Below are 15,551 nucleotides of genomic sequence, written 5' to 3'. Positions count from 1 at the left end.
TCCTCCAGGTCCCTGGGACTAATCCTGTGTTCAGAGTGGCCTGGAAAAGTTTTGTTAGCAGTTTCACAATTTGCACCCTTACCTTTCTCAGCAATCCAGGAGGCATCCCATCTGGGCCAGGCAGCTTCTTTATCTGGAGAGCTGCCAGCCATTTTAACATCTCACTGTCAACAGCCACATTTTCAACTGGACTATTGTCACAACCTTCAAATTTAGCAAAATATTCATTTAGTACTTCAACCATATTCTTTGCTTCAGTGAGCAGTTTACCCTGCTTGCTCCTTATGGGCCCCACTCTCTCCTTCACTAATCTTTTATTATTAATATTTTTGAGGAATGTTTTACGATTTGTTTTAGTGCAGCCTGCCATCTTTTCCTCATGCTTCCTCTTAGCTTTCCTTATTCCAGTCTTAGCCTCTTTCTGTATTTGTGGTACTCTTCTTGATTTCTTTTGCAATTAAGATTCTGGTATGCAGCATATGCCTTTTTCTTATTCCTTATTTCCCACCTCTGAATAATAAATAAAAAACAACTACTCATATAAAGTGTTCCCTTAACCAATTTATTAAGTTTGTTTCAATAATTAAGTATTAATAATTTGGGCTCCCGCCTAAGCCGATGATATTTAAGTGAAATTTTAATTGGCTCACGACAAGACCTGTGTCCCTCACCTGGGCGAAATTACACTTTTTGGAGCTTCCAACCAATTGCTCTTTATTTCCACTAGCGGCAGTGGCCTGGAGTGGCATTACAAACAGACACCGGATTCCGGGTCCTGGTGTGTCCAGGCTTTATCACCCATCTCCACAGGATGCCTTGTACACACCCGGTGCGGGACAGATTCTGAGTGGAGAAGGTGAGGTATTTGGGGGAAGCGAGCATACTCAGAGATCATATATCGAATGGGTCACCCAATATTGAAGGTGCTGTGCTCCCTCATCTGTTTCAGGCCTTTTGCAGCCATGTGGCTGCAGGACTCTGAGGAAAGATAAGGTGAAAGCCCTGCTACAACTGACCTCCACCATTAATGGCGGAGAATCCAGGTCAAGGGGCAGCAGGTAGTCATGGCCTGACTGCAAAAGCAGACTGTTCCCTGACTTCAACTCTGTGTTAGTAGAGGATTTCACTGGTCCTCAGGACTTGGATATGGGATAGTCCACATTCTGCCTGAGGAAAAACAACTGTGGTATAGGTGTAAGTCCTTTCGCTAGGCTTTTCTATAAAGTGATACCTAGGAGAACCTAATTGTGGATGAAACTACCCTGCGATTTATAGTGAAGAAAGGTAACCAACTTCACTTGAGGACAGGCAGTATTTTCCCTCCTCTGGCTTACCACAAAATTGAGACCTCTCTGTCCCTGTAAAATTGCATTTGATATAATTTAGAAATGCTATCTGTTCAAAATGATCCCAACCATTTTCCAGATTCAAGTGCATTTACTATAAAGAGAGAACTCAAACTAAGGAAATCAATCAATGTATCTGAGTGTTGTGCAATTTTATGATTGTATTTGATAACATGTTAAATGAATATTGTAAACAGATATCGTTAGTTATCCAATGTTTGAATAGTCTTGAAAAGTGTCCATATTACAGAGAAGTGCTGGATGTCTGAAAATGCATAACGGTGGATAAATCCCTGGGACCTGATCAAGTGTACCCCAGAACTTTGGACAAGTTTGGGAAGTGATTGCTGGGCTGCTAACTGAAATATTTGTATCATTGATAGCTATATGTGACATACCAGAAGACTGGAGGTTGGCTAACATGGTGCTATTATTTTAGAAAGGTGATGAGGAAAAGCCAGGGATCTCTAGACCAGTGAGCCTGACAGCAATGGTGGGCACGTTGATGCAGAGGATCCTGAGGGATAGGATTTACATGCATTTGAAAAGGCAAGGATTGATTAGAGATAGTCAGCATGGCTTTGTGTGTGGAAAATCATGTCTCACTAACTTGATTGAGTTTTTTCAGGGTAATGAAGATGATTGATGAAGGCAAAATGGTGGACCTGGTCTGCATAGGCTTTAGCAGGATGTTTGACAAGTTTCTGCATGGTAGTCTGATTAACAAGGTTAGATTGTATGGAATACAGGGAGAACTAGCCATTTGGATACAGAACTTACTCAAATGTAGGAGACAGAGGGTGGATGCAGTGGATTGCTTCTCGGACTGGAGATCTGTGATCAGCAGTGTATTGCAAGGATCGGTGCTAGGTCCTCTACTTTTTGTCATTTATATAAATGATTTGCATGTGAATGTAGGAGGTATGGTTAGTAAGTATACAGATGACACCAAAGTTGATGGCATAGTGGACAGCAAAAAAGGTTATCTCAGAGTATAATGGAACCTTGATCAGATGGACCAAGGAGTGACAGATGGAGTTTAATTTAGATAAATGTGAGGTGCTGCATTTTGGAAAGGCATATCAGGGCCGGATTTACACATTTAATGGTAAGGTCCCAGGGAGTGTTGCCAAGCAAAGAGACCTTGGAGTGCAAGCTCATAGTTCCTTGAAAGTGGAGTCTCAGGTAGACAGGATAATGAAGAAGTTGTTAGGTGCACTTGCCTTTATTGGTCAATGTATTGAGTGTAGGAGTTGGGAAGTCATGTTGCAGTTGTACAGGATTTTAGTGAGGCCACACTTGCAATAAATTCTAGTCTTCCAGCTATAGGAAAGATGTTGAAAAACTTGAAAGCTTTCAGAAAAGATTTACAAGGACATTTCCAGGGTTGAGGAGTTTGGCGTATAGGGAGAAGTTGAATAGACTGGGGCTATTTTTCCTGGAGCATCGGAGGCTGAGGGGTGACCTTGCAGAAGTTCATAAAATCATGAGGGGCATGGCTAGGGTGATCAGCCAAGATCTTTTCCCCAGTATAGTGGAGTCCAAAACCAGAGATCATAGGTTTAAGGTGAGTGGGGAATTATTTAAAAGAGGCCTAAGGGGCTGTGTTTTCATGCAGGGGGTGGAGTGTGTATGGAAGTAGCTACCAGAGAAAGTGTGGTTGAGGCTGGTACAATTGCAACTTTTAAAAGGCATCTGGATGGGTATATATAATAGGAAGCGTTTAGAGGGATATGGGCCAGATGCTGGCAAATGGGACCAGATTAATTTAGGATATCTGGTCGGCAAGGACAAGTTTGACAAAAGGATCTGTTTCTATGCGGTACATCTCTATGACTCTTCCTCTTTCATACCAATTTTGACTTTTTAAAAATGCTTAATACATATGGGTTTTCTGTTTCTAGTGGTGAAATAATCTGCACATCAATGGAAGCAATTAGAGGGAAATGGCTAGATTCTCTCTTGTTGGAGATGGTTATGGCCTGGTACTTGTGCGGAGTGAATATTACTTGCCATTTGTCAGCCTAAGGCTGAATGTTGTCTTATGTCTGGCTGAAAGCATGAAATGTTAAACTGAAATTCTGACTGTTGTTTACATGGATGTTCCTTTATCAATTTGTTGTTTGTGGAACCTTGCATTAGCTGTTGTATTTGGCTACTTAACAAGAAAGTACACTTTAGAAGTAATCCTTTAACTATGAAGCACTGTGTGACATTCTTAATTTTTGAAAGGTGGTATATATGATCTTCATTTATTTTTCTTCCTTTCTTCTATTCAGGCAGTTCAGTTGGAGATCTGGCCTTATGTATACCATGTAACCAAGCCATCTCAACTGCATTTGCTTTGCAAATGGGACCAGTGATTACTGCATGCCTTGTGTGTTGTCAAATTGTAGTTTGTCCTTCAGCCATATGATTTCTCTGCTATGACATGATCAAAATAAGCAATGCTACAGTAGATAAATATCATTGAAAATTCTATTAAATTATTAAGTTTAATATTATAGTATATAATTTTTAAAAAATGAAAGCAATATTATTTTGGTGGGTCACTTGTCAGCTATTTCAAGGATTACATTATATCTCTGGATCGTTTTAATTCTTTTATTAAGAAGTTTTGCTCTAGTGTTGTTGCCAAACTCAGCCATTTTAGAGAAATTACTGCCCTGTTGAATAGAATCCATAGAATTGTTTTAAGGTTTGGAAACATCAGCCATGTTTAATACAGTGTCCAGTAAGTTGGCCCAAATGCTTTGATCTTTGTCTTCATGTGACTATCTGTCTATTGTTGTAGGTTCCAGAGAGCCGCTTAAATATGATGATGGCAGCTAAAAATGTCAGCATAATTCAATGAACTGTGCTGACTTAACCTTGAGGATGAGTGCATTATGATGATTTGTATTTTCTAATTCTTAAATTATTCGTTGAGCAGAGAAAATAAAAATGTATGAGGTCAGAGAATAGTGATTTTATGTGATCAAGAACATCTGTCATACATTTCCTTAAAGGAATAATATTTGTATTTTTGTCTGTTAGCTTCTAAAATTGCTCAAATTTCTGTGCAGATAATGCTAATTATTAAAATTTCCTTTATTAAATGTAAATATCACTGATGTAATAACATTTAATGTTTGCATGAGCTTGGATATTTTGAAGCAAAAGAATAAAAATTAGGTATCTGTTCAATCTTTTAAATGGAAATCAATGCGGTGGTTTCATGAATTAAATTTATCACCATTTATACTGTATTCTGAAAAATGGTAGAGCTATTCCAGTGGAACAAATATCCATTAGTGCACTTAATACTTTTTCTTGGGGGGTAGTTGAGGAGAAGGAAAAGAAACATAAGACGAGCATAAAAGATGCAGTCTTGATAAATACATTGCAATGTGAATCTTAGAACAATAATTTCGATTGCTTTATTGTTTCATTATTTCTTAATGTTTTTGTGCAGGCTCTGGAGAGTGAATTTGTTTCTTGCCAGTTGCATCAGTGGATTGACCTTATTTTTGGATATAAACAACGAGGCCCAGAGGCAGTTCGTGCTCTCAATGTTTTCCATTACCTGACTTATGAGGGTTCTGTGAATCTAGACAGTATCACAGATTCTGGCCTCAGAGAGGTAAGACCTACTAAATACAGCACGTACAGTAATCATTTTATTTACAGATATTTTGTTTCAAATTTTCTAAAAGTGCTGCTACCAGTGTACTGCCTCAGAGATCTACTTAATAAATACTCTTGAAGAAAAATTTTCTGCATTGAGTATACAAGGTAATTAGTTGAAATAATAGATTGAATTTGCGTCGCTCATTTACAGGCAGGTTTGCTGGCAGTTTTGATCTACTGGCCAGTATATCCTTTTGCATCATGCACCAATCTTGAGCATATTTTCATTGAGGGTGAATGAAAATATGTGTATAACTCACATTTATCCAGCTCCCTTTGAAAAATTATATCTAATTCTGATTCCATCACAGTTTCTGGTAGAACATTGAGTTCTTCAAACCTTTGGACTGATTTTCAACTTGTACTGAATGTTTTTTTTTACCTTTGCATAACTAGAACTGAATTCTAACCGTGGAGGGTTTTAGAACCTCTGTAAAAATTGGATATCTGAGTGTAATCACATGTAATTCACACTGACTCTGTAGAAGTCACGGAAAACCTGTTGAACCCCATACTTTTGTGCCGTGGAAATTCTTGATTATTTTATGAATTAGGAAGACCAATAACCACCAATAGCATTAATAGGTATATGGTTTTTATTGAATTAATTGTAAAATGGTACAAGATTTGCAACATTTGTGACAGCATTACAAGTTGTCATAAATAAATAATTGTGGAAAATCATATGAATTTAGAAACCTCTGCCTTTTCCTTTATACCCAAGATATGTTCATTCCTTTTCGCCCCTAGCATTGAAAATTACCTGCTTGAACAAATCATCTGCAAGGGACAATTGCAGGCAATTTTGGAATCATAAAGCTGCTCCACGTTGAATTATTGCTTCCTCAAACAGTGACCCTCTGTCCTTTTTTTAATTCCTGTTCTAGACACCTCTGTATGAAGGTCATAACAACATAGTTTTAATGGGCCCTGACAAATTCTTTTGTAAGCATTTTTGCACCATTTAAAGCTGTGTATATGTGCAACGAATCTGCAACTAAAAGACAAAACTCATCATTATCACTAATGTCATGGTGTAGAATTTCATTATATCAAGTAGTGTAATATGAGAACACAAAAAAAACCTTTTAAACATTTGAGGCTGTTGAGTAAACTTACACTGAGTAGTGTCACGCGTGAGACCTCCACAGATAAATATATCTTAATGACAGGTCAATTCATGGAATTGTTAAATTAAGCTTGTAGTTTCTTTACATAGTTTTAAATTGATAAAGTTCATGGGTATTGTTTCCAGCCAGAAGATTTTTTTTTTATTTATGCCTTCAAATCAATTTTGTCAAAGTACTGTGCCAGATTTTTTTCATGAATAAAAGAACCACTAAGGGCTGTTTAATATTTATTCAGAACATTATAAATATGTGCCAGTTGGTATGCAAAATGTAATTGAATGTGCTTTGAAACCATAGTGCACCAGTAGAGCTGTGGTACTGTACTATGGCCATCCCTCGATATTTACCATCTGTTGTTCACTGAATAACTAAAATCTGCACTACTTTAAAAGGAGAATTATTAATAAAAAATGCTCAAAATCAAGTAGAAAGCCTGCAGAAGATAACAATAAATTAGACTTTCCAACCATGCAGTACTACTGCATTTGTACAGAAAAAAACTAGCTTTAGTTTTATGTAGCCATAGAAAACTTAAATCCTGAATATAAGCAGAATGTTTCCTGTTGAAAAACTGAAGCAACACAAATAGGGATGGCAACTAACCAAGTCGTTGTGGTTTCACATCCCATGACTGCCTGCCATTCAATTTGCCTGTTATAGTTGGGATAAATTTTGTTAGCTCTCTGTCAGCCTATAAGTTGAATGTCTTTTTGAAGCAGAACATTCAGCCAAAAGGGAAAATGCTGTCCTTCCTGCCAAAAATATGTCTCTTGTTGGCAGATTACACAGCAACATAGGCATGGGTCATGGAGAAGCCTGCAACCTTGTCTGACCTACCTAATAGATTTTAGAAACATAAGTAAGGGAGAATTAACTAAAAATGCTTGTACCATATGGGCTCTATCATGCCTCAGTGACACAGGCTTTCTTCAAACTTTTATACATTTTGTTCCAAAGTCCACAAAGAATGCTTTTCAACATACTTCTTTGTTCTTCTTTGATGAGGAGGTAAAACAATGCAATCCATATTTAACCCGATGGATACGAAATGCCAGTCTTTGATTGAGCTAACAGACATGCTTCACCTATATGACCATATGGATATTGACTTGTTTGTTCTAAAAAAATAACTTACTACTCGAAGATGAAATGCAAATGACAATCAAGACTTGAGTGCAAACTATTTTCTTCACCATGTGTCCTATACTCGACCACTGTAGATATTGACCTATATAGTATGAAAGTATTATAATTGTTTTAGCACTTTGTACAAGCTGGGGCCATTTTACTTTGTTTAACTTTGTTAATATCCAAGAAATACAACAATACAAAAAGTATAAGAGATTTGAGAGCAGCATGCCATCATAAGATTGATTTAATTGCAAGTCTTTCTGCTGAATAATATCTGCCTGAACTATCAAAACAATTTCTAGGATTACCTTACATCTCAAGTTAGTTCTAAACATTCAATATGATATAAATTATACCACTTATACACAGAAAAGTTTCAGATATGCTTTCATTTAAAATGCTTCAATTGTATGGACAAGCATGACTTCAAAATTTGCTTCCTGTAATAATAATGGAAGGAAAAAGAGCTCTGGCAGCTTAATTCTGAGATTCTAAATATTGAAATATCTAGAATTGTTCAATGCAGTCACAAGGAAAGAAAACTACACCCAGCATGGTGCATGAATTTTAAGGGGATAATATGAAGAACACTCCTTAATGATCCACTCCTTCACTATCACTTGCTTTCTTAACTCTGACACGACATTTCAAACAGATTTTCTCATTTACAGCTGTGTCTTGGGGGCTACCGTATTGGGAAGTGATGGATTCTCTCATCACTTCGATGGAGTATGGGCAGTTTGAAGACCAGTTGTTGACTCTTCAGGTTATGATCATCTTGTATGTGATGTGAAAAAAATCTTGATTTGCAGATCCAATTGCAAATATTACAAATGAGATCATGTAGAGCAATGGCTTCAAGGCATGCTTTCTGGTCCTGTTTTCCTCAGCTATTGAGGTTGATTAATGACAAGGACTTTTCCATTTGTATCTGTTCAGGGTTTCTTCTTCTCGTGTTGCAGGCTCTGAGATTGGCTCTCAGAATGTTGTTTATGAGTTTGGAGTGTGCTGTGATGCAGGTTACTATACTAAGTTAGTTGATGAATACTACCCTCAGAAGAAATAGAAGTTTGAAATGTTGTCCTTCACTCCTGCTCCAACATTCAAAAAGATCAGGGCTATTATTGTGGCCTTAATTCCACACTTCTACCTCCTCTACATAACTCTGGACCCTCTTGTAATTCAAAAATCTGCCTAACTTAACATTAAATATATTCAGTGATCCAACCTCCATTGATCATCAGAGAAGAGAACTCTAAAGATTCTAGGAGAAGAAATTCCTCCTCATCTCTGTCTTAACTGGGAAATACCCCAAGGTGAAACTGTTACCCCAGCCCCCAACCAAAGAACATTTTTGGTTCCATGAAAACCTTGTGCAGGATTGAAGCAAAGTCAAACCAGACTCAAAACATTAACTCTTATTTTTTTCTCCACAAATGCTGCCAGACCTGTTGCGCTTCACCAGCATTTTCTTTGTTCCTTACTGACTATCCCTGATTAATAGGTGCCTCTCCAAGTGCAGGTGTATTCTGTCTCTCAGTATTCTCTCTAATAACTTCCCCATCATCAAGGTGAAACTCACTGGTCTGTAATTTCCAGGTGTATTATTGCTATTTTCCTTAAACAATAGGACAGCGTTAGCAGTCCTCCGGTCCTCTGGTACCTCACCTGTGGCAAAGAGGTTTTTAAAGTTATTGCCAGACAACTCCTTACTTGCCTCCTTCAGTGCCCCTGGGATGCATTTCATCCAAGCCTGCGGATTTATCTGCTTATAATGATGCTAAAAGAGCTAGTACCTATTCTCTCACTATGTTAATTTTTTCAAATAGTTTACAATTTCTCCACCCTGATACCTATACATGTGTTGTCCTTTTCCATTGCAAAGACTGACACACAATGTTCTTAGAAAACAGTTGCTCATGTCTTCCAGTTTACTCACGAGTTACCCCTATGTTTTGATGAAGGTTCACTGGATTCAAAATGTTAACTTTGTTTTTCTCTCTACAGATGCTGCCAAACCAGCTGAGTTTCTCCAGCACCTTCTCTTTTTGTTCCCCAGAAGATTACCTGGGTTTCTGAATTTTTAGCCCAGCGAAATACCATTGTGCTATGCCCTTGCTCCCATTGGTGAGGCATGTTGGACTTGCTGCTTCATAGAGTCATAGAGATGTACAGCATGGAAACAGGCCCTTCAGTCCAACCATTCATGCCGACCAGATATCCCAACCCAATCTAGTCTCACATGCCAGCACTCAGCCCATATTCCTCCAAACCCTTCCTGTTCATATACCCATCCAAATGCCTTCTAAATGTTGCAATTGTACCAGCCTCCACCACTTCCTATGGCAGCTCATTAATGTTGAACATAAGTTTGGAAATGTGGAATTCTCAGTTGACCAAAAGTTTTAATCTGTCATAATATGCATCAATGATAATCTAAATATTTCTGACCAGTTTGTGTGTATCTTGATGGCTGAAGAAATCAAATTTCCAAATCATTGCAGAGAATATGAAGATTGTTACCAGTGTTTCAGACAACATGTTTAGGTTTGCTTGGGTGCACTGGTTTATGGTAAATTAATTTCACTTTATTATGTAGGCATTTTATGATCTTGGATGGAACACCCAGATTTTCTTAAATCTGGTTAGAGACTTGTAATTCTTGTTTTAAAGTAGATAAAATTAGAAATCTTGGTTACTCGCTGAGAGAAAAATGCCACACAATTTTTAAACAAACAGAAGTTTTTTTTTTAACCATGCAAGTTATCGAAGGAAACAGTCAATATTATCTATTTTACATTTGAACTTTCAGAATTAGGATGAATTACCAGACAAACTGTGGTCAAACATGCCACAAACTGCACACTAAATGACAGACAAAACCATGTTGTTCCAGCTCTTCTGAGTCTGTATCCCACTGGATTCATAAGTCGACACCCCAGCAGCTAATTAAAGGCACTTTTCCAGCTGTTTAGCTTCTCTGAGCAGAACATTCTCAAGGAATGCCCCTGGACTTCCTTAAAACTACCACTCAAACAGCACAGATGGACTTCTCTGCCCCAGCTCCAGGCTGCACCCAGCGCTAACAGCACTTCAGATATCTGGAGTTTGCAACCTGCTAAAGCCTCTGCAGCTCTAGACTGACAACCGTCCTTTTAAAATTTACAGGTGTCACAATATGTTCTGAGGCGTGGTCTAATGTATCAACCTTGGTACATTCTCTGTCCTAAATTTCAGTTTCCAGTCAACTAAAGATCAGCCTCTCAAATGGCAACTTAGCATGACTCTACACCAAAAACACCAAAATATCCAAAATTATAGATACCCTCTGATTTTGCATAAGCAATATGTAATTGTTAATTTTCAGTGAATATTGTATGTCTGTGTCATTGATCCTGATCCAGTGTACCCATTAAATGTTTCAACCGTAATAAGCCTGGTCCATCCTACTGTGTGGTTATGCTTAAAACAAAGTGTTGCCTTGTCAGTGAAATCTAGCAAGATTACTGCATTTTTTGGAAGAAAAATAATTGTGTATGCAAGTGTTTAATTGTCTTTGTAAAAATTACTGGCCTGAAATTCCACTATGTGGATATTTAACATGTTTGTCTCAAGTTTCTGTCTCTGCTCTTGTAATGAAGATGTTAACCCATTAGTTTATTTTTCATTCCTTCATGGAATGTTGGTATTGCTGGATGGTCCAGGATTTTGTTGTACAGCTCTAGTTGCCTTTGAGGAGATATTGGTGAGCTGTCTTCTTGAACGAGTAAACTCCATTTGATTTAGGTAGACCCACAATCAATGTTCCCAATAATTTTCTTTTCCCTACTGTGCAGACCTCTGTACTTGGCAGTGACGTTTGGAATCATACATTAATGCTGTGAACAGCTTCAGCACACTAATCCCCAAGCACAGACTCTCAGAGTCTCTGTATGCGTCTCGCCATAGAGCTGAGAGGGAACATTGCCCGTAATGTCATCAGGAAGAGACCTAATTTGATAAATCATTGATGCAGTGTTCTACAAAAATAAACTACAGATAAACTATAATTTTGTGAGGTCCTGTTCATTACAGAGATGCTGTAAAATGAAGTCTTGGTCACTCATAAAGTTCAGATTGCAATAAAGTGGTATAATGTGGAAAATCCAAGTTGCAACATTCTACTTGGTTGTTGTACAAAGTTCAGGAAGGCTTTCCCTTGCTCATATATAAAGGTTGAATTTAAAGACATCAACGTCTTGCTTTTTTCTTTATTTTACAGTTTTTAGGCACTGTTGTGTCTAGAAAAGCTATCAGGAGGTAGACTTGATTTTCATCTAGATTTTGGCTGCAGCAGAGTGGTATGACTATGCTTGTTAGATTAGATTAGATTAGATTACTTACAGTGTGGAAACAGGCCCTTCGGCCCAACAAGTCCACACCGCCCCGCCGAAGCACAACCCACCCATACCCCTTCATCTACCCCTTACCTACTCTACGGGCCAATTTAGGATGGCCAATTCACCTGACCTGCACATCTTTGGACTGTGGGAGGAAACCGGAGCACCCGGAGGAAACCCACGCAGACACGGGGAGAACGTGCAAACTCCACACAGTCAGTCGCCTGAGGCGGGAATTGAACCCGGGTCTCTGGCGCTGTGAGGCAGCAGTGCTAACCACTGTGCCACCGTGCCGCCCACATAACATAGGAAGCTAGGGTATGGATTATGAGCTCTAAGTTTTTAACAGGCATTGAATATAGCTCACTAATATAGATAAATGTCCATACACGGGCACATCTAGGCTCACTTTAAACATTTCAGTTACAAATAGTGGCATGCTTTCAATAGCATGCCTCAGTTCAGGTAATCCCTATAAACTGGCATCTGAAAACTTTTATACCCTCATATCACATGCTCTGATAAAGTGACAATATCATAATCATGTCTCTTAAAGGCATACTAGGGTACTGATTATGCAATTTAACATACCTTTCTTTTTCAGATATGCAAAAGATATCCCAGACGTATATGATTGTACAGAGGCACATGTCAATTTAATTATTAGATAACCAGGTGGAACAGACTTCACAAAACTATCATTTCAAATTTCAGTGTAATGTTTTGGGGTTTGACAACTCATTCTGAGCTGATGATCATATATAAATGTGGAGAGATAGGCGTTGCTTTTGGTTACACTTGTTGTTTAACAATTTGGTTGTATTATTTCTGGTTGCTGTCACTCAACATCATAACACAATCAGTTTTCTTCCTGACTCTCTTTGTGAATGATTGGTATGCTGTACATTGGTCTGATCAGGCTTTTGTTACTTCACAATATAACATCATGACTGTAATTAATTTGCCTGATATAAGCCGATTGCATATTCTGGAAACCTTCGCTGGTCTCCAAGTATTTGTATTTGTATTTCTAGCTCTTACTGTGGCCAGTGCACAGTTTTGATAGTTTCCTTTACCTCTTGCCAGGTATCTCTTTCATTAGGACTGTGTCTTTGAAGAAGAATGTCATGTATCTCAAAATGTTTAGATAAATGGTTGCTGGTAGGAGTCATTCACAATTGCCTTCTAAATGCAAATTATGCTGTGAATGGTAATCCCTTCTCTACTGGTGTTGCATGAAAATGTAATAAAACAATTCAAATATCTTGTCTTTGAAAGCGTTACTAATGGATTGTCATCCATTGTCGGACACTACCTGACCCAATAATCTGAATACCTTAAAACAGCATGCATCATGTCAGTCATGTTCACCCATGTCATTTTGCTGAATCATCAAACAGTGAGAAATCTAGACAAGTAATAGAATGCAAGGATAGTCATCCTCATGTACTTTGAATCGGTCTGTTGTTACTTTCTTCCCAGGAGTGAATGGAATATCATGAAAATGTAGAGGCTCCCTCCGCAGCTGGGTTTCATACATTTGGTATAGCTAATATGCATTCACATGTTGATGAATATCCAGATTCATCCCTGGCCATTACATAGATTTATGGCCTAGTGGCCTTATATGCTCAATATCGATGTGCCCTTGGTATTACATGGACATGACAGCTTGGTGTAATGCTTTAGATATTCAGACTCATTTTCCCTCGAAAGTGACTTGTTATCACATACCAACGTCATCTTTGTATGGCAAAAATTAATAACTTGTTTCAAGTAAAAGCAAAATCCTGCAGATGCTGAAAACTGGAAACAAATACAGAGGATTTATGAATAAGATTCATATTGAACTTCAAACATTAACTGTTTCTTTCTCACTGATGGTACCAGACCTGCTGAGTTACTCCAGCATTCTGTTTTTATTGCAGATTTCTAGCATGCGCAGTATTTTATTTTAATTTTTATTGAAAAATGGATATTATTGGATTCAAAACATGCTTTCTCCTTCGACAGATGCAGAGACTTGCTAAAATTCTCCAGAATATTTTCTTTTTAAATCTTCTCCAGCTCATCGTTAATACTTTCAGGCCATCCCTGGTTAGGATCTTTTGCAACTCTTGGAATTGCTCATCTTCAGTAATTGCAGACTGTAACTGTTCACTCTAGCTCTGAACAAAGCATAACAAATCACCTTTAAAAATGTCTTAATTAGCCTTCATAGTCAAGAATCTTGGTCTTTGTGTGGATTGGATCATCTGCTCAGCTTGTCAAACACAATTATCTTGGTACCCTGCTAATATCTCACTTCAAAAAAAATGCCCTTGGATGTTGTTGACTGGTTTATTTGCCTCATGTAGCCTGTTATGTCACAATGGGTGTGGTTTAATTCTCATGAATTGTGACTACACTAAGATATTTTCATTCCAGTAGTCAGGCCACTCCTAAACAATTGGTATCTACCAAGCAGAAGATTAATGCTAGCCAAAATGAGCTTGTGTAATGTCACTGCGTTGTGATTCTGTCATTGCACAGAATCAGTGATCCATTATATGCAATAAGACAGTCTCTCTCAAGCCATAAGATGGAACACCATTTAGTAAGGTACATATCTCGCAGATTTGGTGGTAATCTGTTGTCACTAGCTTCTGATGTACGTCAACTTTTCTTTTCAAGGAAAATTCAATGTTCTATAGCTGCTGATTACCTTATAACTTTGACATGGTGCATTTTTAAAATTCATTTGTGGGTTGCCAGCATCACGAACTTGATGATCTTCTAAAGTTTGCTTGATTAATTTTGATCTTAATTGATGTGTTTGCAAAATTCTTACCTTGATTCAACTGTTGCGATGTTGCACAATGTTGCTGGTCACCTGTGTTATGTTCTGGGGTCAGACTTGGCCTTTGATATCAGATTTCTTGTGCATGTATGATTCATGTCTTTTGATACAAAATCTAAAAAGGATGTCTCTTTTTCTCTCTCTCACACGCGCACACAAACACATACTCTCTCTCTCTCTCACTCACGCACACACACATGTGCGTGCATGCACAAGGAAGAAAGTATTTTATGCTCCCTGGCCTGGATTGTTTGTTGCTCCCACCAACTGCAGCTCATCCAATCTGCAGGCTGCCAGGCAATTTCTCCTTAACTCAAATCTACTGATGTTGCTATAACTCAATAATGTAACAACCTCCAAAAGTACAAAGTCTTGAACTGTTAAAAATGTGTACCATTTGATTTTTAAAGTTGCAAATATCTCCTCATATTTCAACTCTATAGCAGTGTCTGATTTCCATTCCAGTTTATAATCAAAAAAGATAAAATATATACACCCTTATACCCATGAAGTGGAGAGGCAGGTAGTAAATATATCTACCCTTTTCCTGTCTCACTGGAAATTACCAGCAGCACCTCCTCTGCATCCTGACCTCATCAGCTCTAGTTTTTAAACTAGTGTTACATTCAAAGCAGGATAACAATTTCAGCTATGTTATGTTTCTTTTTAAGTGTTTAGTTGTAAACTTATCATTAAATCCAGTATATTTTCTTTTGTTGATATGACTTAGAAAAGCTACTAGTGTTTGAAAGGTCGCCCTTGAAACTAACTAACTCATTTCTTGCTAATAGTACAGTGCTAAATTATTTAGCAGTGTTATTTTTTTCAACAACATTTAGATGTGACTTAGTTGTCAAGAACTAATAAAGTCCTTTCTTTCTTACAAAGGTGCAGCTGGCAGTTATAAAAACAATAATGAGGTAGATGTTTAGTCAAGTGGAAATAGTCGATCTAGTGATATTAACTCAGTCCATTTTGGTGATTTTTTTTAAAAAATAATTATTTCATGGCGTGTAAGCATTGCTGAAAAAGCCAACAGTTGTAATTTTTAAATACA

General features: G+C 37.8%; 1 protein-coding gene across 7 annotated transcripts in view; it reads left to right on the top strand.

The window, feature by feature from the left end:
• The window catches only part of nbeaa (neurobeachin a), a 913,644-nt gene that overhangs the window by 850,112 nt on the left and 47,981 nt on the right, over nucleotides 1-15,551 (top strand). For all 7 annotated transcript variants that reach the window (XM_072577218.1, XM_072577214.1, XM_072577213.1 and 4 more), the window contains one exon: nucleotides 4,801-4,968. In XM_072577218.1, the coding sequence (XP_072433319.1) occupies nucleotides 4,801-4,968 (168 nt within the window). The remainder of the gene's footprint in view (nucleotides 1-4,800; nucleotides 4,969-15,551) is intronic.

The sequence above is a fragment of the Chiloscyllium punctatum genome, chromosome 9 (assembly GCF_047496795.1).
Source record: "Chiloscyllium punctatum isolate Juve2018m chromosome 9, sChiPun1.3, whole genome shotgun sequence".
NCBI classification, from domain to species: domain Eukaryota; kingdom Metazoa; phylum Chordata; class Chondrichthyes; order Orectolobiformes; family Hemiscylliidae; genus Chiloscyllium; species Chiloscyllium punctatum.
The sequence above is the reverse complement of the archived record's forward strand: the minus strand, read 5'-3'. Positions and strand labels throughout refer to the sequence as shown.